At 35.1% G+C, this 27369-nt stretch overlaps 1 protein-coding gene across 1 annotated transcript; it reads right to left on the bottom strand.

Annotated features, from left to right (window-relative positions):
• Positions 1-8367: 8367 nt before the first annotated feature.
• LOC105447333 lies at positions 8368-25265 on the bottom strand. The gene is made up of 5 exons (XM_030995056.1): positions 25257-25265; positions 19228-19395; positions 10165-10538; positions 9839-9940; positions 8368-8722 (listed from the first exon to the last, which is right to left on the bottom strand). The coding sequence occupies exons 1-5, from the start codon at positions 25263-25265 to the stop codon at positions 8707-8709; spliced, it is 669 nt and encodes a 222-aa protein (XP_030850916.1). The 3' UTR covers positions 8368-8706.
• Between the last annotated feature and the right edge of the window lie 2104 nt (positions 25266-27369).

Raw genomic sequence — 27369 nt, 5'->3', positions numbered from 1 at the left:
TCCTGTATGTCTTCCCCCTTTTTCTGTTTTTCACTCTCTCATTCTTATATTCTTTATTTATCATCGTCATCTTGTCATTCTGCTAATGTTTCTGATTTGTTTTTGTCTCGTTAATTGTTTGTTTTTCTATTGTCTGTCATGTTTTTTTTTTTGGGATTCCGTAATTTTTCTTCATAATTAAGTTATAAATGTATAAAGTATAATTATTATTGTGCGAACCTACATCTAACAAGCTTTGCTTTCAAGTAGGTTCGTTTTTTTCATTTCTTGTAATTAAATCATTTTGCATTACAATGACTAAAAAACAATGTCAAAGATATTTCAATGCTTATTTCTGTTATACCATTACGTTTATTATTGTTTTGTTATTGTTTATATTATGTGAAAAAGAAATGGAAAATAAATTCGCTCTGTATAGAGCTATTATATATATTTCAAATTTTAAGTTGGGGAGGGGTGAGCTGCAACCACCACATCCCACCCCGCCACATCGTAAAGCTTTTAGTATAAGCTGTAATGGGTTTCTCATATGGTTCTTTTTATTCTACTGATGGATAAAGAGCTACACTGTTTAGCAGATGAAAAGTATAATATTGTTTAATAGAGATGAGAATTCGGTGTAAACAGCTACCAAATCTAACTGTTTATAAGTGCACCTAATCATTGCTGCCGAACAAAGTTTGACAATATTTTGTCTGAAGCAAAATAGCGAAACTTTGCTATTCCTTTGGTAGTTCACCAACAATCACGTTTATTTATTTCTTTCAACAGGGAAGTTTCATTCAGTACTACTGGAAGCCAGTGAATCTGCTTTTCATGAAAGTCCTGGATAAAACAATGACAGAATTTACATTTTCGGTTTAACTTAATAAAATTTGGAGTGGACTTTAAAAGATTATTAGTAGTAGTAGTAGTAGTATAAAGACATAAGTATAATAATACAACAAATAAAAATTGTACATACATGTTAAATATCAAAATAAACATATATCGTTTTAAAAATAAGACTATTTCATAGTTAAGAACCTATTCACTGATATCGGGCGTGCATACATTAACAAAAATAACTAAAAGACTTGCCCGAGGTTTACAAGACATACATGTAACAACACTTACATTACATGATAATTTTCGTCTATATAGATGGCAATGAACTTTGAAGTGGCATAATAATTGTTAGGGGTTCTACCGTTCATTTCCATGAACTAAAATACATTAGATGGCCTAAATTGGTTTATTGTTGCAGTATTCCTTTCTCTCTCTCGCTCTCTCTCTCTCTCTCTCTCTCTCTCTTCCCCTCTCTCTGTAGCTCTCTTTTACCTTCCTCTCTGACTCTCTCTCTCTCTCTCTGTATCGGATGATGTTTAAAAAGGAAGAGAAAATGGGGAACTCGGGGCAAAAAACGAGAAAATGCGGGAAAAAAATATAGAAGTTGCGAATCCATAAATATATCTACTGATAAGGAGCTAATCATTTTGATGAGTCGATCAAGGTTAGTGATGATATTTTGGCACAACTTCTCGATTCTTTTGTAACAAATTGAACTCCTCCTTTTTTCTTTTCTTTTTTCATTGGAAAGAGGGCGTTTGCGTTATTAATGCTTGTACGCGGTAGACGTATAGATGGATATGAAAAATAATATATAAAAATATTCATTATTAATCAGATCGTATGAATATCGCTATATCATTAATGATTTCAACTGTTTCTTGCTAAATTTTCTTTTTCTGTGTATTCTTCTTCCCCCAATTAAAAATAGGGAATATTATGTACGCCTCCCAAACTTAAACTGGTACACTTTATTTATTCTATAGGCGACACTATCTTTACATTAGTTTCGGTTCTAGTCTTGAACGCCCCACAAATCGCGAAGCATCTCGGTCTGCTATGGCCATATTAAACAATGATATTCTGAAATCGTTTAATTCAAATATCTAAATGTAGAATCTCGCACCCAAAGGCTCCATAGCTCTGCCTTCCACACATCTTTCCGTTGTTGTGATACTCTCCCATTGATCTAAAGACTGATGTTGTGTCTTCATCTCTTAGGACATGGCTCTCAAAAGTTCATGTCCAATCCGTCAATGTAAGTTAAATCCAAAGACCCGATACTAATTGGCTATGCAAGAGAATGACTTGTATTTACGTTGTTCATACTTTGTAATTCATGATTCTTACGGTATATTATTTGGATACTTGCGAATGAATTTCCCTTGATGTTATTCTTAATTGTTACTGAATAAAACAAACCCATTATCATATTGTTATGTTTGTTTTCTCCTAGTCAGCTCCATATTATCAGCCACTCCCAAATGTTGAAAATTCAAATGTATTGTAAATGACCTTATATCATACAATGGGATTTCCTTTTTATCCAAGTCAGTCCCATAAAATGTGGCCATTCTCAATATTTTTTTGTTTTAAATGATATTTTATTTCCTTCCTCACAATTTCACATAACAAGAAATTCACATAACAAGAAATTATCAAGATAAGCAATATAAAACAAGATCTTTGATACAAGACATTTCATTAGTTACATCAATCAATGAACATAGAGAAAAAAAAAGGAAAAAAAAAAAGTCTTGCATGTAACAGTGAATAATCAAAATCACAGTAGAGGAAGGTTTAAAATTACATATTACCATCCTATCACAACACTCTCACACCCCCCCCCTCCCCTCTAGCCCACCCACACCACCTTTCACACACATAAACACACATACAAACACAAACACACACTGCATGCAACCTGTTCCCTCAACTCACACCACACAAACTCTTAACCCCCCCCCCCCCCCCTAGCCCACCCATCTCATCATACCCCCTTCACGCCGACACACACACTGCATGCAACCTGTTCCGGTTTGTCCACCTGTACACGAGAGAGAATTAATATACTAATAATAATAATAATACCCACATCCATTAAAGTAAAAATGCATCGATTTGTTCCCATTTCTGTAAGTGCATCCCCAGTTTCCCCTTTTTGAAGGCTATTTTGTATTCCTCGTCTCTGTAATTTTTAAGCATATGTAGTGTTTTCTGTACAGATGGCAAAGTTCCTTCTTTTCTAGAAATAAAAATGATATACTTTACTAAAAATATGATACAATTTATTACAAATATTCTCGCAGTATTGCTGGATATTCCCATAAAAATGGGTTTCCAATCATCAATGTCAATTTCGATTAAATGTAACTTTTGAATTACCTCCTGCCATAATCGTTTAACTTTAAGACAATCTAAAAATAAATGTTGGTATGTCTCTACTTCTAGTCTACAAAAGGAACAAAAATGGTCTGACTCAAAACCAAATTTAAAGAGCTCTCTTTTCGTATATACAGCCCCTTGTAATTGTTTGTATTGAAACTCTCTATGTTTATTACAAAGCATTGCACATTTCATCCTTGTGAATGTTTCTTTCAACTCCGTCATTCCAAGATCAAATTGACAGTTGCCATCTGTAACATGTAATGTATACTCTTTTTGAAGGTCTTCAATGAAGTAATCATATAACCGCCTAGATTTTATATCACATAGTTTCTGTAAACGTCCAAATATCATCAATTCTATTTCAAAATGTTCAGTGTTTACTTTCATAAAATCACTTTGTATCCAATCGTTTCTAATTGCTGAAAAGATCTTTTGAATTCTAAGCAAGCTTTTAGTTTCAAAACCCAAATTTAAAAAATGTAAGATCGGTTTTAAATGACCTCTGACAATTATATCTGATGCTTGAAGTATACCTTTCTGAAATAGTTCGACATCAACAAATGTTTTATTGCTGAGACATATACACTTATTGCTAAATATAATCGGATTATTCTTATTTTCTCCAAAGTGTCTGCATTTATCTAATTCTTGCCATGCCTTCAACATGTCTTTATAAAAAGATGGTATACCCTTCAATTCCATTTTATTTATATCATAATTACAAAGAAATATAATTCGACCCCCCCAGTGATCTGAAAAAGTGGTCAAAGGTTACTTTCCAACCTGAATACTTTTCTCCATAGAGCAACCGTTTGATCCACATTATTCTCTGAGTCTTGATAAATATCTTAAAATTCGTTACTCTGAGTCCCCCAGCGCAGTAATCTTGATATAATATTTTCCGTTTTATTCTGTCTCTCCCTCCCCAAATAAAATTAAAAGAAATCTTTTCGATTTCTTCAAAAATGTTTTGTGGGACTGTCATAAGAGACGAAACATAATTTAGTTTTGAAAATACATATATCTTCAACAATTTAATTTTGCCAAACATCGTTAAATCTCGTTGCTTCCACCAACCGATTAGTCTTTTGATTTTGCTCAAAATTTCCTTATAGTTCAAATCATCATGTTAAGTTGTAGCCACCTGCACAGCGCCCTCTGGAGCAACATGTACATGTATTCACTTCTTTTATTTTATCTAGAGCAGCATGCCTATGCATGAACACAAGGCTTGTTAACTCACTCCTTTCTTTTCTAATTGTTAAGGTTAACACCATGTTTTTAATCCGTTTGAATTATACTTACAATGAATTGACCGTTGAATCTAGAACAGACGACAGGTAGTTATTATTAATCGTTTTTCTTTCCCGGCATCCACGTGACTCTTTACAAATTTGGTTGGCTCCGCTGTTCACACTTTTCTTGATTTTGTTTCATGCTGAATAGATCAATATTGTAATAATAATAATAATATTAATCATGATGATGATCATCATCACCTTTCTCATCTGCAATTTCTTTCTACTATTAGGTAATACATTTGTTCAATCCTATTTTGATATTTTGATAAAAGCAGCATTCGGAATCCCCCTTTCCATATACATACGTATACACAATATACAAGACACTCTTTGAAAATAAAAGAATTAAATTATGATTACCTTGATAATCATCGAGTTGTTTCAGATTAAGATTTTATTGTACTATTTATATACATGGAAAGTGCCCATTCTGTCATAATATGTCATAATAAGTTGCATCCAAATCTTGACAGAACGCACATTCTTTAATATGGTTGTGAACAACATTATCCAGGATAGATGCAAGCAACCCCTGAGACTTGAAAGCATTAAAAAAAAATATAGGTTAGTTTCATTAATGATCCCTCCCAGCATACAAATGAAGGGAACATACTAATTACTATCACAGTATCATATTAGAATATGATAACTGTACAAAGTATCAAAAGTCATATACACTAATAATCAATTGGAAATGAGACATTAAACAGAAGAATCATTAAAACTCAAAACATAATATCTTACAATGTGAGTCAATGAATTCACGAGAACACTTATACAGTTATCTCATTAGCAATGCTTGGTAAATATGAAAGAAATAATATTATATACAAATCGGAAGACGTTTACTATGTAATACAAAAATGAATGCTAAAAATAAAGTCCTTCATTAATTTTACATATCGTCACATTGATAGTTACCATCACATTTTTACTTTTATATGAATGCGGTGTATATTAATTTCAATTTAATACGATTCAATTTGATTCAATTTGGTTCAATTTGTATTTTTCCAAGGTAAAACCATGGAAATTTTACATGGAAATTGTTTTACAAGGAATAGAAAATAGATATGTAAACAACAAAAACAGTAATAATCGGAATACATGAATGATAAATATACATGTACATAGAAGTTGACATCTTAGACATTAAAAGGTAAAATAACCCATAGAATGAGCACTAAGAAAGAGTAAAGGGGAAAGGTGTGATAGAGAAAGAAGGACAGCAGATCGAGGTGGAGAGAAGGAAATGAGTCAGAAGAAGGAGACGGACACAGAGGGAAAGGGAAATGGAGCTGATGCGAGGTAAAGAACAGAGAAGTAGAAACGGCTGCAAGAAGAAAGAGAGAATATCATGATAAAGGACATACACAAAAAAGATAATGAACTCCGTTTATGAAATTAGTTAAACATTCGTACATTGACATGAAAGCACAACAGAAGATAATTAAGAAAAAGATAATATAATACGAAAGAACCGGGAATTTAGAAGGGAAGGAAACTGACGTAGTATGTGCTGAGCACCATTCATGAAAAGTGTTGTTTTTTAATATAATATATGTAGGCAGGGTATGATGGTTTTTCGAATTGGTTGCTATTCGCATATTCCATTCAAGAACGTTAATTGCGCTGGTCCATTGAAAACTAATTGATAGAACTCGACAATGAGGAGAGAGAAACAGTGACAGAAAGAGAAGGGAGGGTTGTAGACCTATACATTTGAATTAGAGACTGGAGTAAAAATCAAATAGTTGTAGAATGAATTTTATTTCAATGATGTGGACAAAAGTCTGACTACTTCAGAGTACAAAATAATAGAGTTCTCGGATTAGTAAGGGTTTCATTAAGCAACATAACAATAAGTAATTATTTATACAGCGCATTGTACTGTCTGTTAAGTCCCTTTGCGCTGTAAATGGTAATGCAGAATAATTGTATTCTGAAAACTAATTACAATAACAAATATAGTCATGCTCATTAAAATACACCAAACTACAGATAAATTGGAACATATACACAATACACGAAAAGATAGTACATAGATAAAAGTAGACAAATTAAAGGCACATTATATTATTTACATTTAGTTAATAGAGCCTACATTATAACCACATTAAAATTGTCATGTTAACATATTTGTCAATTTATATTACAATACACAAATGAAGATGAATGTAATTCATCACTGCTAAATCCAAGATAAGGGTTTCTAATATATATAGTTAGTTAGTCATGTGTGCAACGAAATAGACCTACGTTGTAAATTAACGACGAACGACATTCTTTATAATCTAATCAATATATATAAAATACTCAAGTTTCAGTAAACAATATTTTGCTGATACCGAATGGAATACTTGATATTGATAAATCATGTTAATCAACACAAATACTCATAGTAATACCGCCACAACAACAAAATCGTCAATAAGACCACAACAATAACAACACAATCAACTACTACTACTACTTCTACTACTACTACTATTACTATTACTAGTGATAAATTGTGCCTTGGAATATTTTCGCAAAATGCGGTAATGTCTCAGTGCGCTATACAATAAACATGATAAATACAGAAATATTTTCAAAATATTAAGCTTTATGCTACATGAATTACTCTCAATTATGTTCTTGCATTGAATGTAAAAGTGTACAATCACTAGTTGAACTTGTAAAAATACAGCTGATTGGATATTTAAAATTCCTATGCATTTATAGTTAGTCAGTAATTAATAACAAGATAAAAAGACATTCCTAAGGGCACATATCATTTGGCTACGTTATTTACAAACTATCAACAGACACAATTACCACCTCAAATATATCAGACAAGATTGTTTTCCCTTTCAAAATGAAAATCATAAATCATAAGAAACCTTTTATGTGATACTTGCAACAGTACATACACAAGATATATTGGATAAAACAACTATACAGTATTGTATTTGTGAATTAAAAGTGGTCTTCATTTGGCCTTTTTTTTTGGATGGTCGATATAGGCCTTAATATATGACGAGATACATTCCTTTATTTCCTATCTATATTTTTGGTTTCAATTATCAAACACAAAGACAATAGGCCTGCAAGTTAGCAAATTGCATGACCTTGTCCAATAGTGTGTTGTTAATAGATGATGGGGTATTAATAGAGTATGAGTACGTGGCTCAGAATACGGTAAAATAAAAACGGTCAGCATTTTTGTTTTGATTTTTTGTTGGTTCGTTTATATAGTTCGTTCGTTTATACTTTTTATTCTTTGTATATATTCATTTATTTTTTTATTTTTGCATTACCGTTTGCATATTCGATATTGATATATTTTATTTTTTTTCAACAAATTAATCTCACTTGTTCATGTTTGCCGTGTGTATAGTCTCTCATTTATAGCATCCCTTTTGGTTCTAAGGAGACCTGACTAATAAATAAATCATGAAAGACAATTGATTCTAATGGCACAGACATCATTTTGACAATGCCTGTTGCACACGAGGTTGCGTTTAGATTGCTTTGTTTCCTTGCTTTAACCGAGCTAGGTGATTCCGACTATAACACTCTTAATTCGAAGAGAGGTTTGCACTGTTTGATTTGCATTAACTTTTCGGTGCGATATTACTCTCTTATGGTGCGTCAATGCCTCCGCCAGTCGCTGACGCAAGCATACTTTGGGCTAACTCTGCATCGCGTTCGTTCTCTTCATAGCAAATGTGGTGAGTAAAGCACTGCCAGTTGCACAATTCAAATTCGAATAGAAATATCACTGTATTTTTTATAATATTTTTATATAATAATTTATATATGATTTTTTATATTATATTTTTCCATCATACCTTTAAGAAAATTTCAATCATGATATTTTTATATTTTCACCGTGTAAATCTACTTAACACCCTTTAAAGTATATTAGATGCAAGAACACTGAGAGTAACATTAAGAATGAAATTCAAAATCACAATCACAAGAGCTGCAATACCGATGTAAAGCATACATATCCGTCTATATCATATGAATGTCAACGGGACTCACTGCATGAATAATGAAATCGATTGCATGACAATGGTAAAAGCAAAAGTTCGATGATGTGTTTGAGGCACTTTTCATTTCAGCCCACAATTCCTGTTTGAGTGCAAAGATTGTCAGCTCCGTCTGATTCGTCAGATCGAGTGTGGTACCATCTCTATGATATCTAAAAGAAATTATCACTATAGTGATGGAGAGAAAGAGAGAAAGAATTGGAGAGAGAGATGTGTAAATGTCTGCATCAACATATAGTCAGCGCTACATTAAAACATAAAAACGTAGAGCAGTGAACGAAGGGCAAAGCAGAAAGCTTCAATAACACACAGCTTTACATCGATCAGAACCATCTTTACTCATTTGATTTTAAATAAAATTGAATTTATTTTCTTCTCCAACATGCAAATGGGCGAAATCTGTTTAATCTTATCTATTTAAAACTGAGAAAATGTCTAATACAAACATGCGCGAATAATGTAAAGAAATAGGCCAACATGTAATGAGAAAATAGTATAAATACCTTAAGTTCATCACTTCGCTAATCCGGTAATCTAAGCCAATTATTCAATATGCACCCTTGAACATTCATGATACACATTTCCAAAGGAATATTAATTTACATGCACGCCATTTGTTAACTCTTTGTTACATCTTGCACCGATTAATTGATGAGAGACTATGAGTGGTACATAATGTCAGTTCCTATCATTCTCGATGAAAACGAAGAAAAACATTTAAACATAGTAACTAACACTTATTTATGTAAGCTTTGTCTATTATAGCATACACTCTAGTCAGCCAGTAAGTCGTTAGAGGAGATGTCTACCTTCATATTAAATATGTTCAGTAGAAGCAGAACAATAATAGAACAATTCGGTGAAAGTTTCAGAAAAATCGGACTACAAATAAGAAAGTTATGAATCTTTCAAAATCATGGAAATCATGGAATCTTTGTCATGCAATTACAGTTTTAAGATACTATGTCCCTTGTGCAGCCAACATCAAATTCTGAGAACTTTGCAGGAATTATTAAACGTACGACCATTCGGTACAAAGGTCTAAATTTCAGACTTTTACTTAGGTAATTGCAATCACAATATGTCGATTCGACAACGAATAGTCGTCACGGTTATTTTCCCACAAAAAGCTATTTTCAAACCTTTTCTTTTTAAGGGAAGTTCTGAATAAGTATCGTCTTTTAAATGCTGTTGCAATTCAACCGTTTCATTTTTTGACCTGCAAATGGGACATGTAGAACCTTGAGCACTGCAAGCCTGGAAGTAAGAGTCTGAAGGACTTACCCACGTGGTTTGCCATGCTCCACCTCCACCTCCATGACCTGGTCTTTATTGCAAGCCATTATGACACCATCCACGCCCTCATCTGACCCGCATCGTATGAATCTACCAATATCAAAATAGACGGAATAGAAGCATTTATCCTTTGGTGCTTCTCGTGATTTTTCGTATTATTTTAATTTGATTCTACAAGATGGAAATGCTCATTAATAATTGAGTGTATTCTGGATAGGACTCAATGATGGGAGAGAGAAAGAGAGAGAGAGAGGGGGGGATAAAGAAATGAAACATATCAAAGTGTTCTTTTAACAAATGACATCATTTCTCACCTGATAATCTTCAGATATTTGAGGTTGTGAGGTGATCTGAAAGCTTGTAAGATTAGTTCCATCTTACTGTTACCAATGTCAAGATCCCTGAATGTCACCTTGACAAACTGAGGGGAGATAATCAGGAGGGCTTTGGGTAGTGAAGTGGGCTCCTCGTGGAAACCAGCCGGTAGACCTGCACTCTCATGTGTTTGAATAGTGAGTTCTGTTGTTCCTGGTAGATGGATCCTCTGGATGACGTCACATTTGATCTTGCTCCCTACCTGTATAGTGACCCTCTTCACATTGTCAAACATCGAACCACAATCCTGCCATCCTTTTAGTGTGTCACAATCCACTGTCAGCTCAGTCAGGGTGGGGCTCGTGTTACAACTCTGGTCGTGATCATGTACAATTATTTAAAAAAAAAAGGAAATTAAAGTGCACTAGCAAATGTAGTAGGCTTGATTGCTTTTAAATATATACAGTCATGTAATTGCGTTCTTAAATTTTACGGAAAATGTGACAAAAATCATGAAAATCACTAATGCTAGCCTCATGGGTATTGTAGAATATAAAAAAAGATTTAAAAGGACATGAGCCGAATAAATGCGAAAAAGCTTTTGCAAATGCAAATATAAGTTGCATGATAGTCAAAGTTATAAGAAATGTATCATTAATTATATCCCAATAGAAATATGTTAAACGCAGGTACAGTTTATAGTTTAGTTTCAGTTTCTTTTATTTCACATGAAAACAAAAAATACAATACATTAACAAAACATAGCATATTTATAAAATTGATATTCGTGAACCATAAAGACATCTACATAGCATAAGTTTGTATGGCATTTACACTAAATAATTTCTAAATTACATGTGAAAAAAGGAACTTAAAAAAAAGCATATAGCTTGTAGAATTTAAGTTCCTCAAAATAATTTTGACATTGTGTCATTCATAATAGGGTAGAAATATAATAATAACACAATCAGAGTATACATACAAAAACAATGTAATGATATGGATGATGTATGAAAGAAAGAAGATAGGAAGAGAAGGTAAATAATGGGGGTCAGAAGAAGAATAAGGAGAGAGAAAAGGAAGTTTTTATAATAGAATGTTGAAGGTCGGGAGTCACAGTCGGGAAAAATATAGTATCGTTGTGCATAACATGTACGAATTCAATAATAACAATTTGATATGTTTTTTAAAACTGCCACACTTTTTAAGCTGTTTGAGATTCAGATCAATGGTGCTCCAGTAGTTTGGTCCTGTGTATGAAATAGTTTTTGGGCGAAAACTGTCCTGGTTAGAGGAAGATGATAGTTTGTACGTGTTGCAGGTCGTGTTTGGTATGTGTGTACAGTGTCATTTTTTGTAAAGAGTTCAATTATGGCTGATGGGAGTTCTTGGCGACACAGCTGAAACATGAATATACCGAGATGTGAAAAATAAAAATCTTTAACTTTTAAAGTTTTGTCTTTCGAAAATAAAGGGTCAGTTTGTGAGCAATAGTGAGTATTATTTATCACTCAGATTGCACGTTTCTGTAAAAGAAGTATTCTATCGATATATATGGTGTTTGAATTACCCAAGCAAGAATTCCAAAGTGTAGATAAGGCAGTATCAGGGTTGAGTAAAGAGATAATAATATTTTGTGAGGGAATTGTAGTCTAAATGTGTTTATAATAATAATAATAATAAAAATAATACAGCATTTATTATGCGCCATCGATCTAGTAAACTATTTTGAGGCGCAGAGGGATAGAATTAAAATGAGATACATAGAGAAATGAGAAGGGGGAAGAAACAAAAAATGTATAGATGTACATTCAACATATAATTAACTTAAATAACCTTCGAACATATATGACTTTAGATTCTTTTTAAATGTTTCAAGGGATTCTAGTGATCAATATTTCGCGAAACAAGTCGGCAAAGTATATCGATGTGTGTTTTCCATGATAGTTTGTTGTCGATGTATATTCCAAGAAATGCTGTAGATTGAACACAGTCAACGGCTGCTCCATTTTTCGTTATTATTATTATTATTTATTTGACATATATATACAGGATCACAAAGAAACAATCGAATCAGCAAAGCTGTTTTTCATCGATGTCCTGTTAACATGATTAAACATTTCCAATTCTAACCAATGGGATTTTTTTCATTACATCAGTCAAAAAATACACAGAATGCTGTAAAATGCAAAAAACACAATATTAGAAATTCGTTTGAAAGAAGTTAATGAATGCCAATCTTATTTGTTGAGTGAAAAAAATATAATAGCAACAATAAAAACGGTTAAGAATCCCCATGGTTAGAATCCATATAAATATTTTACATAAGAAAGCATCTGCAATACAATATACAATAAATACATAAATATAAATATATCACATAAAATGAGATAAACAAACTTTGATGAACGATTATCATGATTATTAAGTACGGCGGGCCAGAACATGTAAAACTGATTTTTTTTTTTATTTCAGTAAAATGTGCGTTTATAACTATTTTTGAAAGAGGAAAGAGTATGATGATTTTGCATTTCATTTGAGAGAATTACATGGTTTCGGGCCTGAATATCAAAACGATTGCTTGAATAATTCAGTATTTGGTTTTGGTAAGACCACATTGAGTGAGTCAGAATTGCGAGTGTTGAAACCATGTATATCACAAAACATTTCAATTTCATTACATAGTCTTACTGGAGCATTACCGTGTATACATCTGAACATAATCATATTAATAAAAAAATCTCTCCTAGTTTTAAAAGTTTGCCATTTCAAATCTTTAAATAGTTTAGAGACGCTGATATCGCGTGAACCATACTGTTTCGACACTATACGGGAAGCTCTTTTCTGTACATGACGAATATAATCACGGTATTTAAGTGAACAGTTTCCCCACACTGAGCATGCATAATCAATACATGGTTGAATGGTTGCATTATATAAAGTAATAGCAGGGACGTGTTTAGTGTGTTACTTAATCTTCGTAATAAGAAAAGTTTATATGCAAAGGCTTTGACACACTTGTTTGACATGTTCATGCCAGGTTAAATGACAATCAATATTGACACCTAGATATCTCGCCGAATCACCCTGTTTTAGTTTGGTGCCAGTTAAACATACGTTTAGTTCATTTTGGTTGCAATTAACTCTCGAGGATACAACCATAACATGAGTTTTATCAATATTAATCTTTCACTATTATTATTATACCATTTCTCAAATTCGTTGATGCAAATCTGTAATTTAGACTCAGCTTCATTCACAGTTTTACCAGTGGAGTATGAATTATTTACTTTACAATTTACACACGTATATATCATGTAATGATCACTTAAAGAAATCTGACCAACTTCACTAATAATATGCGAATCTGGCATTGTAGTGACAATCAGGTCACTACAAGATGAAGAAGATGCAGTTACACGTGTTGGTTTGTGGATAAGCTGATGCAAAGCAAAAAGACATTCTAATAGTGGATTGCTGTATCATTTCCACTGCTATAATCAACATTGAAATCACCAAGAATAATCAAATCCTTATTTTCCATTATGATACTCTCTAACATATTCGAGAAGGTGTCCAAGTATTCAGGACCCGAGTTAGGCGGGCGGTACAAGCAACAAACGAGGATATTTATTATCTCGCATTTCAATTCTATAAGAACCATTTCAATATCATATTCAGTAATGGAAATTTCCCGATCAATTATGAATACTTCACCCGGAAGTGAGTCAATAATATTGCTAAACAACGTGTATTTGGTTTTATTAATATCCAAGGAGATTTTGTTTGCCTGGATCCATTCATAAATTAAAGTCAGTTCATAGTTACTATGATCTAGTAAAAGCTGTGGGTCACGATGAGATAAAGATATGTTAGTGTCATCTGCAACTAAGATTAATGATGGTAGATGCGCTTTTAAGATCATTTATATATAAAATAAAGAGCAGTGTGCCGAGTAACGACCCTTGTGGTCGACCACATGTAATATGTCTGACAGTTGATTCGCAATTATTGACTGAGACAAATTGGGTCCTGTCTTGCAAGTAATTCCTGAACCACTCTAAGGCCTTTCCTTTCACACCATAGTGCGAGAGTTTATATATTAAAATTTCGTGATCTATAATGTCGAATACCTTGGCGAAATCCAGGAATATTCCGACTTTATTTATAAATATGAGCATTGCGTGAGTTGTATGTTGTTGTTTTTTTGTGAAAACCGAATTGAGAGTCAGAAAGTGAGTCACATTCTGTTTATAAGAACTTAATAGTGCGCGTATAAATCATTTTTTCTAAGATTTTGGAAAATGTTAGTTTCCGCAGTCACGTGTATCCCCTTTTTTGTATATGGGTATAACCTTTGCTGTCTTCATATGGGAATGACACCATTTATGAGCGATAAGTTCAAAATGTGAGTTAATGGGATTAGAATGTCTAAAATTACATGTTTTAAATACTGTTCGTGCTTCCATCATAGCCAGGACTCTGTGGTAGATTGTTTACTATGTCAATTATCTCTGTTTCTCGCACGGGGATGAAAAATATGGATTTTGGGTTTGGATTTTGTAGAAGAGAATAGAAGTTTTTCCTCGAGGGTGGAATAGCTTCAGCAAGAGTTGGACCAACTCCTGCAATATAATCATTTAGATATTCAGCAATTTGAACTTGGTCTTGAGTTGCATTGTCTTGCGCGCGAAGTTCTTGTAGTTTTGTTTTTGCAGGGTTCTTATTTAGTGCAAAGTTTATTATTTTCTTTGAGTTTATTTCTTTGTAAGCGCTATGGGATTTCGTCTTTAGCATCTCTGAATATTTGATACATAGTGAGATGGAGAGAAAAAGCAAGGCTTATGGGATGGGTAGATTGCATAATTACGGACCCATTCATACAGGGTTTTGCCGAAGGAGGGGGGGGGGGGGGGGGAGGAGGGCATTTGCCCCTACTCTCGATCCGCCATTATTTACCCCGTGGAGTGATCACGTGGTGCCAGGGGAAATCCTTGCTGTGACCTCTGGAAAACGAGTTGTTAATTTAGTGAAAAACATAATGACAGGCCCTTGGTGTATATTTTTATATGGATTATCACTAGAATAGCCTGGCTGAATTGATACAACGATATGCCTAATGTTCACATTACTAGATATAGTTTTGAAAGAACTGATAGAAGTGATCAATTCTTGTTCATTATAGAAGCCGTCCATTGCCATTTTTCAATATATTTGGATGAAGTAAAGCTATGAAGAATATTACGTTTACTATCAATTTTATAACGTTTGTCCGTTTTTGTATTATGACAGAAAGTTCACTTTTCGCATCAACTTCCTGAAACTTCAACTTTTCCTACCTGCTTTCTCTTAATGGTGTAGTACTTTGAACAGTAAAATCGTACAATTTCGTTTGACTATACAGTGCGTCCCAGAAAAAAACGAAACCGAGAATCATCGATTTTTTATCATAACCTAATCGCAATTATAATTAATAAATGACACATATTTGGAAAGCTTAGATCCTCCTTTTTAATTTGATGCAACTCAAAGAGTACACTTAAGCCACACTGTGCTACTTGTAGCTACTTGCTCCCTCTATATAGAAAACTTCCCCAATCGGTGTTGGTCCCCCATGATCCTCTTTTTCTTATGTTAATTAAAAGTTGAGTTAATGAGATAGCCACCTGTCAGTGACCTCGCTGAGTGGTCTAATCCCTTCTGGCTGAATTAGTACAGCCGGCCTTTAAAGTATAACAAAACATGTAGTGATTGCTTAAATTCCTAAAATGTATGATCAAATCAATACCTTGGAAGATGATCCCATTGATGACGCTGTTGAGTTGAAGTCATTGTGATACTGACCGTCGAGTGTCAGGTCCTTCAAATGAGTCATCTTACAGATGAACTGAGCGAGATCACGTGATGCAGAGGGACATTCACCGAGTTCATCAGAGCGGATGTCAAGAGTCTCAATCTGTTATGATAGCAACATTATGTTGAATGAATACTAATAAAAACCCAATAAAACTATATCCAGCAATCAACAATATCTATAAGATTATATTAATATCGTTGCCACAATGAAAAACTCTAATAACACAATTACATTTATTGTGTAATGATGTACAAGTCTTGAAACCTGAAATTAGCACTAATTGCGATTGTTCCTGGATTTCTTTGAGACCAGGATAATGGTGTTTATTCATAACATATAGGTAATGAAAGAGGTGATCAATAGGTTGTTGATTGATCCAATCGGTACTCTGGGGCATTACAGATGAAATCAATGAAATAGTATTTCGAATTTTTGTTTACATAACAGAAAAGTGTGAAATAAAATGTACATGGAACACTTTGCAATTTCCAAAGGGTTTCAGGAATAATACAAACGGGGATAATAATATTGAAATAACTGTCTCTCTATCAGCAATTCCGTAGCACTCAGAATTATATGGTGTATATTATGCACTATTAAACTCTTAATGTTCACTCTGTTTTTGTATTATGAAAGAAAGTTCACTTTTAGCATCTTCTAGAAACGATCAACTTTTCGTAAGTGCTAACTCTTAACGCTGTACTAGTAGGGAGAGTAAATCGAGTTGAGTTTGACTTTATAGGAAAGAGTAGGCCTACACCTCCAGTATAACAAAACATTAAACATATGATCAAATGAATACCTCTGCAGATGATGCCATCGATGACGATGTTGAGTAGAAGTCATCGTGAACGTGACCGCCGAGTGACAGCTTTTTCAGATGAGTCATCTTACAGATGAACTGAGCGAGATCACGTGATGCAGAGGGACATTCACTGAGTCTCAAATAGTTGAGCTTAAGAATCTCAATCTGTTATGATAGTAACATTATGTTGAATAAATTATTACTAATAACCCATATAACTGTATTAAAAATTCAGCGATATGTTTAAAAATATATCAATATCGTTACCACAATGTAACAAATCTTAACGTAGTAACTTTTTTTGTTGCAACTAACTAAATTGCTCGGGTGACTACGCATTTCGACTACGCGTTTTAACTGGGTGTCTCCGGGTATTTGTATACACATTTCCTTTTTCCATTGTGTTTTAAATTCTCCCCTCTAAATTACGTCCTTCTCTACTGCTGCGGTTTTTTCTCTACAATACTTATTTTTCCACGGACCTATAATATACAGGTACGGCTTTTTAATAGGTTCCTCACATTTCACTTAATCTATTATATGAATTGAGAATCATTAAGACGTGCCCATTTTACATGTAATGTATAATTGTTTATGTTATAATTATATATATATATATATGTATCTATATATATATATATATCTATATTTGTGGTAAATGTGAAACAATAACACTTGAACTTGAACCTAAACTTGAAGTCTTGACATCTGAAATTAGAACTATTTTCAATAGATTCTGAATTCTTTTGAAACCAATTCAATGGTGTTCATTCATAACTGATAGGTAATGACATAGGTGATTAATATGTTTTTTGATTGATCCAATCGCGACTGTGGGCATTATGGATAAGGAAAAGAACAATATTTTTTTAGATCATGTTGACCCATGGCTCATGATCTAAATTCTAACAGCACAAAACAGAAGAGAAAAAAACAAGAGGGCAAAACGGTCGCGAACCAGTCCCCAATCACACTACTCTTGAGAAAACCCTTTCCTTTATTCCTTGGAGAGCCTGAACACCCTGATAATGTTATTGACAAAGTTATAGTGGGGGATCTATGATTGTATGACAGGGAGGGGGAATTTCTTTTCCCGGGCATACGATCTGGTAATTTTAACTGACCCTAATACATATTTACGTCGGAAAATTATGGGTGGGGGTTGAGAGGTCCCCATACTGGATGTCAGGTCTTAATCTGTATAATATTAACATTGTGTTGGACAAACAATTGCTAACATTATACTACCTAAACAAAATAACACTTCAAGTTCAAGTTCATTTTCAAGTTCATTTTACATCATGATACATTAGCCTTTCTCATTCATTTACATAAGCAATACGTCAATCTGACATTTGATTGAAAAAGTACTTGAAAACTATTTTTCATACCAGAAAAGTGTGAAAACAAATATATATATGGAACACATTGCAATTTTCAGAGGATTACAGAAATAATACAACGGCGACGAAGAGATTTGATTTGTCATTTTTGTAGGTTTTGAAATTAAAATATTTGTATCAAGACTTCTCATCAGTATTTACGAATTGAAATAGCTGTCTCTCCATTAGCAGTTCCGCAGCACTTCGAAATGTCAAATGAAATGAAAAGAATGGTATGTATTATTCACTTTTGATTTTATAATCTTTACTCTGTTTGTGTATAATGACAGATAATCACTTTTCGAAGCCCCTTTCTAAAACGATTAAAGGGGAAGTCCACCCTGAAATTAAGTTAGTTTTAATAGGGGTAGAAAAATGAGAGAAACAAGTCAGTGAAAGTTTGAGCAAATTCCGATTAAAAATAAGGAAGTTAGGATTTTTGAAGTTGTGATCAATCAAACACAAATTGGCAACTCTATGACGTATCATGCGAGCTCAACTTCCATTTGCTCAGTACTAAAAAAATCTAAAATTTTCATCTTCCCTTAAGAAAAATTTCAACCATACATGCACCCTAAATATAATAATTGCAAATATGTTTCTATACTCCCCCTGCAAGGAACAAATATATATTCCGTCATCAATAACGAAGAAAACATAATTTTATGGAATATTATGCACAAAGCAAATGAAGGAGAGCTCGTATAATAAGTCACAGAGTTGCCAAATTGTATTTGATTGATCACAACTTCAATAATTCATAACTTTCTTATTTTCATTCAGAATTTGCTCAAACTTTCACTCACCTGATTTTCTTATTATTCTGCCTCTATCGAAACAAACTTATTTTGGGGGTGGACTTTCCCTTTAACTTTACCTAGCTGCTTCCTTTTAACAGTGTACGAAAAAAGGGAAATTGTACACTCGCGTTTGACTATATAGGAAAAAGTACACCTCCATTATAACAAAACTTGTAGTGATTTGTTAAGAGTCCTTGAATATATGATCAAATCGATACCTTTGCAGATGATGCCATCGATGACGATGTTGAGAAGAAGTCATCGTGAAACTGATTGTAGATTGACAGGTCCTTCAGATGTGTAATCTTACAGACGAACTGAGCGAGATCACGTGATGCATAGGGACGTTCACTGAGACCAACAGAGTGGATGTCAAGAGTTTCAATCTGTTATGATAGCAACATTATGTTGAGTGAATGTTAAAGATAAAGGTGAGTTTTGATAATGCGATTGCATTGTGAAAGAAATGGTATGGAATGGATCAGAAAAGTTGATCATATAGCATGTTGTAATGCAAGGTTCTGGAGTCATTAAAATCATCATAAATTTGGCCCAGTCTTGGTAAAGTCACAATCCCTGTACACAGAAAGATGTATATGGGATAACACAAATGGTGTCGGGGCTAGTACTATCTTGATTTCCTTATCTTTCTATGCTCAGTACCAAGGGTGTCGATTTGTATCCGTGGTTGGGGGGGGGGGGGGGGGATGATAGGTGCCAAAATATTTTCGGCAATGGATCAAAGCAATCAAGAGGAAGAAGCGTGTGGCAAGTTGCACCCTCCCAAGCGCGTAGCCAGGATTTCATTTTAGGGGGCGGTAGTGAGCACGCGAAGCGCGGTCCCTAGGGGGTTGCGTGCAGGGAGGCGAGTTCCCCCCCCCCCGAAAGTGCGGAAGCTTTGACGTTTCACTAAATTATTAGAGAAAGAAGACGATTCGTTGGACCGTTCTCGACTCTTAATCCTTGTTTGAATCAAGTTCCCCTTCCTCCGCGCGTAGCGCGGAAGCTCTGACGTTTCATTAGATTATTAAAGACAGAAGACGATTCGATGTACCATTCTCGTCTCTTAATCCTTGTCTGAATTTATTTTCGCCCATTCCCTGCGCGAAGCGCGGAAGCTTTCACATTAGAGAAAGAAGACGATTTGTTGTATCGTGTCCTTCATGAATTCAGTTTCTCCCCTACCGCGCGAAACGCGGAAGCTTTGACGTTTCACTAAATTATAAGAGAAAGAAGACGATTCGTTGGACCGTTCTCGACTCTAAATCCTTGTTTGAATCAAGTTCCCCTTCTTCCGCGCGTAGCGCGAATGCTCTGACGTTTCATCAGATTATTAAAGAAAGAAGACGATTCGATGTACCATTCTCGACTCTTAATCCTTAATGTTTGAATCAAATTCCCCCTTCCTCGCGCGTAGCGCGGAAGCTCTGGTGTTTCATTAGATGATTAAAGAAAGAAGACGATCCTATGTACCATTCTCGTCTCTTAATCCTTGTCTGAATTCATTTTCGCCTATTCCTGCACGAAGCGCGGAAGCTTTCACATTAGTGAAAGAAGACGATTTGTTGTATCGTGTCCTTTGTGAACTCAGTTTCTCCCCTACCGCGCGAAGCGTGGAAGCTTTAACGTTTCAATAAATTATTACTCTTAATCCTTGTCTGTATTCATTTTCGCCCATTCCGCGCTTAGCGCGGAAGCTTTTACGTTTCATTAAATTGTTCGTAAAAGAAGACGCTTCGTTGTATCCTGTACTTTGACGTTTCATTTGATTATTACGCTTAATCCACGTCTGAATTCAGTTGCCCCCAACAGCTTTGCCCTTTTCACTGAATTATTAGAGAAAGAAGACGATTCGTTGTACTGTTCTCTATATTAATCCTTGTCTGAATTCAGTTTCCCCACTGAAAATAATTTGTGTTACAAATAAATTGTGACATAATAATCTTTCTCCAAAAATGAAAAACTTTTAGGAAATATCAGGAAATAAAATGTGTGAAAAAAACAAAAATAAAGATACAATGACGTGATTTTTTAAAAGGGTGAACGGAAACAACATAACAGCTAGAGAACTATTTTATAAGTCATACTAATGTCCGAAAATCTTGTCTGATTGTCTGATGTGCATTGCAGATTGCTATTTTTGCGCTTCGCGCTTAACATTTAGCTCGTTGCTTTTTGACGCTGCGTCTTTGCATTTGGCGCACTGCATTTCTCTGATGCTGTTGATTGAACAAATTGAATAAATTCATCAATTCCTGATGAAGCCGTATGAGCGAGAATTCAATTTATTCTTGTCTCATATACGGTTGTCTTATTTACTTCGTATATACATGTATGTATGTATTATGAAAATGAGATAGCAAAATGTGTATATTGATGGTCATCTTGCGAGTAATAACCATTAACTACTCTCATCGGGCTCTCATCCTTAATTTTTCTCTTCATTTTTTTTAAATTTTTTTATGGTGAATTATTGGGGGGGATGATTGTACAGGCCATCCCCCCCACCTGATATATTGGGGGGGGGGGATATATCCCCCCCATCCCCCCCCCCCCCCCGGATCGACACCCATGCTCAGTACTCAGCCAGTATACATTTTCTTCTAAAATTGTTTGGCACGTGACATTTATCTGTAATCTTGAACATTAAGTGTAAGTTTCGTTAGATTCTGTGAGAATTCATTTTCTTTTTTTTTACCAGAACTCAAGTTTATCTCTAATAACAACCAAATAAAACTATATTCGAGAATCAACAATTCGTAAAAAATTACATTAATATCGTTGCCACAATGAAAAACTCTTTACACTATAACATTTATTGTAAGAATCTCAATACGTTATGATAGCAACATTATATTGAATGAATGTTAATAACAACCAAATAAAACTATATTAAAAAATCAACACTTTTTGTCTAAACTATATTAATATTCAGTAGGCTTGCTGTTGCTCAATGTAAGAGAGAGGGAGGATTGGGAAGTCCTGAAGAACTCTTAGCACAATCACATTTATTTTGGTTATAATATACAATTCTTGACACCTGAAATTAGTACTAATTTCAATAGTTCATGGATTTCTTTTAAGACCGATATAATGGCGTTTATTCATAACTGATAAATAATGACAGAGGTGATCAATATCTTTTTGATTGATCTAATCGGGACTATGGCATTAAGGATAAAAAAATCATAATTTTTTCTAGATGATATTGACCTAAAGTCACCTGTTGACCGATGGAGTAGAGGGGAAATATAAATGAAGATCTTGGCTCATGATCTAAATTCTAACAGAACAAAAGAGAATACATCAAAAAGGCAAAATGGTCTCGAGCCAGTCACCAATCACACTACTTTCGAAGAAAACCCTGTCCTCTCTTCGGTGGAGTACCTGACCACCCTGATTTTGTTATTGACAACATAATAGTGATGGATCTATGGTTGTCAGAAAGGAAGGGATTTGTTTCTCCGGGCATATGATCAGGTAATGTACTGAACCTAATGTTTTTTTTTCGCCAAGTGATTGATTGACGCCTTCATTTTCATGTGATAGGATTTTCCTGATTTTCTTTGTATTTTTGTTAAATGGAGGACGCAGTAATTTATGGGTTTGAGACAGACAAATTGACAAGGGCCATTATTGTTATACTTATTGAAAGGGGTTGCAGGCGCGGATCCAGGGGGAGGGGCCGAGCGTGCCTTGGCCCCCCCCCCCCCCCCCCCCCGCAAAAAAAAAAAAAAAAAAGAGAGAAGAAAGGAAAAGAAGGGAAAGGGAAAGAGGAGAGAAGGGAAAGAAAGAAGAGGAAGAAAAAAAGAAAAGGGGGAAGAAGGAGATCGGGGGGCCGAAAGGGCCTTGCCCTCCCCCCCCCCCCCAATTAAAAAAATAAGAGAGAAGGAAGGAAAGGGAAAGAAATGACATAATTTCCGAGATTTTTCCTCACTTTTTAGTAAATACGTTTGTATGTGTTTGTTGGAGAATGACAAATTACTAAATTTACAGCCAGGCAAGAAATATGATTCTTGAGATTCCTACATGTCAGGCCCGAGGTGGGGCGGGGATTGGGTGCCTCGAGCCCCCCCCCCCCCCACTTGTTTTGAAAAAGTATATTAAAGAGAAATAAAATAGAATGAGAGCAAGAAAGAAAGAATAGTTAACCGCCAGTGTTAAAAATTAATGAGGCATCTAAATATGCTCATCTGACCGTGATTAAATGCCTAAAACCCCTAAGCTCCCGGGGGCTCTGCCCCTGGATTCCACCTAGGACCCTATGGCGGGCCCTTAGATGCTCATCTGACGGTAATTTAATGCCTAAAACCCCTGATTTTTTGGGACTTAATGTGGTATATCCATTATTTAATCATCTGTAAAAAATCAGATGATATAAGATACAGATATGCAAACGGTTCTAGGACAATTACACCCCGGAAAATTACACCCCGAGGACAACTACCCTCTAAGGACAATTACCACCGGAAACCCCCCCCCCCCTCGGAGAAATTCCCCGAGGACGACTACCCCTGAGGACAATTACCTCCCGAGGACACTAACCCCCGTGGACAATCAGGATTCGATAGCAAAAGACGATCTGACCAGGGACTATCCCAAGTCCCTGATCTGACACATTGAGAGATGGCTACTAGACCATAAGATCCCATGCATGAACCCATATTCGTTCAAATACTATAGCACGTTATCTTTCTCATTACTACACATTTCCCTTTAATCATAATTTATGCAACGCCAGTGCGGTTGCTGATTTCCACAAAGAAAGTCAGTTTTAGGTAATTGTCCAGCGCTTCTCAAAATGCATATAAATACATTTCTCTAGAGCAGCGTTATTTCAAACCAAAATCTCATAGTCTTCACAGACTATTTATTTTGCATGACTCTGGCACTCGTCAAGTGCTATGTAAGACATTTTCAAACTGGTAAAAAATTAGATTGTAATCAACAAACTAGGAACGATTTAAAGCAGGCGCGGATCCAGGGGGCCGAGCGGGCCGAGCAAAAAAAGTGAGAGAGAGAGAGAGAGAGAGAGAGAAGAAAAAAAAAGGGGAAATGAAAACGGAAAGAGAGAAAGGGAAAGAAAGAAGAGGAAGAAGAAAAGAAGGGGAAAGAAGGAGATCGGAGGGGCCGAAAGGGCCTTGCCTCCCAGGCTGGTGCCTCCCCCCCCCCCCCATCAACAAAATAAGAGAGAAGGAGGGAAAGGGAAAGAAGAAAGGAAAAGAGGAGATAAAGGGAAGGGAAAACAAAGGAGGAAGAAAAGAAAAGAAGGGGGATATAAGTTGCAATTTTTCCGCCAACATCGTGTGGATCAGGAAGGGGGGGGGGGGGGGGTTCAAAAGTGTATGACATTGTAGTCTAGCAAGTAAACAGGTTTCCTTGCGTAATTTGGCCCCTGGAACCCAAGCCAAATAGTGACCTGCCAGTGTCATAAAATAATAAGGTATAACAAAAAATGCTCATCTGACCTTAATTAAACGCCTAAAACCCCTGAGCTTCCGGGGCCGGCTCAGCCACCTCGACCCCACCAGGGGCCCTAAGGCGGGCCCCTGAATGCTTATCTGACCGCAATTTATTGCCTTAAACCCCTGAGCTTGCGGGGTCGGACAAGGTATCAAAATGTGTTTATCTGACCGCAGGCGCGTAGCCAGGGGGGGGGGGGGGGCGGTCCCCCCCAAATCGGAAGAGGACGTAGGAAGAAAAAGGAGCAGACAAAGAACACCTTTGAAAAAAGGATTAAGAGTATAGAGAACGGTACAACGCATCGTCTTCTTTCTCTAATAATTTAATAAAACGTCAAAGCTTCGCTCAGGAGGGGAGGGGGGGGGGAACTGAATTCAGACAATGATTAAGAATCGAGAACGGTACAGCGAATCGTCTTCTTTCTCTCATAATCTTGTAAAACATCAAAGCTTCCGCGCGAAGCGCGGGGGTGGGGAACCTGAATTCAGACGAGGATTCAGAGGCGAGAACGTTAATACGAATCTTTAATGATTTAATGAAACGTAAAAGCTTCCGCGCTTTGCGCGGGATGGAGGGGAAACTAAATTCCGACGAGGATTATTTTCGAAAACGGTACAACAAATCGTCCTCTTTCTCTAATGAATTAATGAAAATTAAAAACATCCACTGAAATAATTAATAATAACTATTAATATCACCAATCCCAATAGGATTTCCAAGTGTATACTGTTCAAACCAATATGATAAAACGCTAACTTAAATTATTATGAGATAACGTACGTACTGAACCCATTTTTTAAATATTTTGTGAGATCACCATAATTCCTTTAAAATGCGTAATGTTGTTAAGATATTATTTGATATTCATAACGATATCTAGATTATGAAAACAAAATAGGAACCAAACGGAAAATGGAAGAGAAAAAAAAGCTTATTAAAACATCAGTATCAATGAAGGTGATTAAAGATAAACTTGAGTTCTGGTAATGCGATTGCATTGTGAAAGAAAAGGTGTGGAATGGATCAGAAAAGTTGATCATAAGGCATGTAAGTATTGGTGTGTAATGCAAGGTTCTGGAGTCATCAACATCATCATAAATTTGGCAGAGTCTTGGTAAAGTTACAATCACTTACACAGAAAGATGTATATGGGACAACACACATGGTGTCGGGGCTAGTACTACCCTGATTTCCTTATCTTTCTAAGCTCATTACTCAGCCAGTATACATTTTCTTCCAAAATTGTTTGGCACATGACATTTATTTGTAATCTTGAACATTCAGTGTAAGTTTCGTTAGATTCTGTGAGAATTCATTTTCTTTTTTTACCAGTTTATCTTTAATCAGAATAATATACGATTATGTTGATGTTTACGTTTCTAGCCTCACAATATTATTTGTGTACATGTACATTGTAGGATGACCTGAGTATTATGAAGCCATGTGGACGGACGGCTTCAGAGGACCTGGCTGAATTCATCTGCTCATCACGATCACTGAGATCTGTTACGATCGATCTTACTCGAGTTACTGGTACTATGCATGACGTCTTCTACTCGGTGCTTGCGAATAAATCAGTCGATTCCAAGGTCAGTATAAATCTTTGTATCATCCACATTGTCGTTTATTTGGTACATCATTCCTTTAAAAAATGGATGCCAAATTCAGTCAGGATTGAAATAATTTAGGAAAATACTGGGAAACAGAAATTTGCTTAATATAGAAAAACAAATTTAAATTTCAAACGTCTATGGCACGCATATCGGGAAACAATTAGAAATATTCAACAACAATAACAAATATTTTTCTCTCTCTGAAATAAACTCTCTCTCTCTCTCTCTTTCTTTCTCTCTCTCTCTCTCTCTCTCTCACTATTTCAACCCTGTTCAGCACCTATCCTTGAAGTTTTTTAAATTACTTTTCCGATGCGGTTGAGACATTTTTTCACCTACCCCATCACACTTTTTTGTTTTTGCTGTCAAAATTTCTGGTTAGGGTGTTTCTAATTATTTAAATGACCCAATCTCAAATTATTTTAACTAGATTTTGAGGCATGTAGTCTATAAAAGCATATCTTTCCAAATGCTCTGCTTTCACAAATATATTATCTCAAAGGTCGTAACATGTGAATTGTATGAAATTAACACTTAGTGTATAAGGGGGGCTAGGACGCCCTACTATCGTCATTTCCGTTACGTAGTATCCGCTTTGCATTTCGCATTGTCTTTTCATGTCTCTTCCCTAAGGTCCTACGCACATTTTGATAGCATGTTCGTCAAACTCGGATATACCCGTCAGATGTGACATAACAATTAGATGTGCATGTCATTAACATGTGCTATAATTCGTTCCTATTTTCACGAAGTGACAGTAGTGAGGACAATCGTCACGCAAATTGTATGCGATTTTCCTCACTACCGTCACTTCGTGAAAATAGGGACGAATTGCTTATATTCACGAACAGGCGGAATTGCGAATAGAGACTAGCATGTATATCTTCATAACAGGGATGTTTGAATTGATATCAAATTGTTATTATTCGTTTTTAAATCAATGTTAGGAATTCATTAAAAAAGATACTTGAGAATGGAGATTAAATTTTTTTTAAAGACGCAAAAAAATTAAATGAAATTTTCCCAATATATATCAGCAGTTGGTGAGTAATAGAGACAGATAATTATTTCCTGGGAAATAATGGTTGTGTTTGGCTGTAGAAATCATGGTAGTAGTTCTAAATACTCTGATAAAGTTCAAATAAGGATTTTTTTTTTAATGCATATAATTATCACAATTCAAAATCAACAATTTCATAATATTAAACAATTATAAAAGGTTTCTACATTAAACAAGGTTTAGTCTGACCATTTTGTAATGATTCAATACTTACCCGCATACAC

This window comes from Strongylocentrotus purpuratus, unplaced genomic scaffold (assembly GCF_000002235.5).
Source record: "Strongylocentrotus purpuratus isolate Spur 01 unplaced genomic scaffold, Spur_5.0 spur5_scaffold_21, whole genome shotgun sequence".
Lineage (NCBI taxonomy): Eukaryota > Metazoa > Echinodermata > Echinoidea > Camarodonta > Strongylocentrotidae > Strongylocentrotus > Strongylocentrotus purpuratus.
Note: the sequence above shows the minus strand (reverse complement) of the source record. Positions and strands in the feature narration are given on the sequence as shown.

Coding starts and splice junctions, on each gene's coding strand:
- LOC105447333 (XM_030995056.1), bottom strand. Junction 10,539..19,227: donor CGATGGCATCATCTGCAAAG/GTATCGATTTGA, acceptor GATCACGACCAG/AGTTGTAACACGAGCCCCAC. Junction 9,941..10,164: donor AAATATCTGAAGATTATCAG/GTGAGAAATGAT, acceptor TGATATTGGTAG/ATTCATACGATGCGGGTCAG.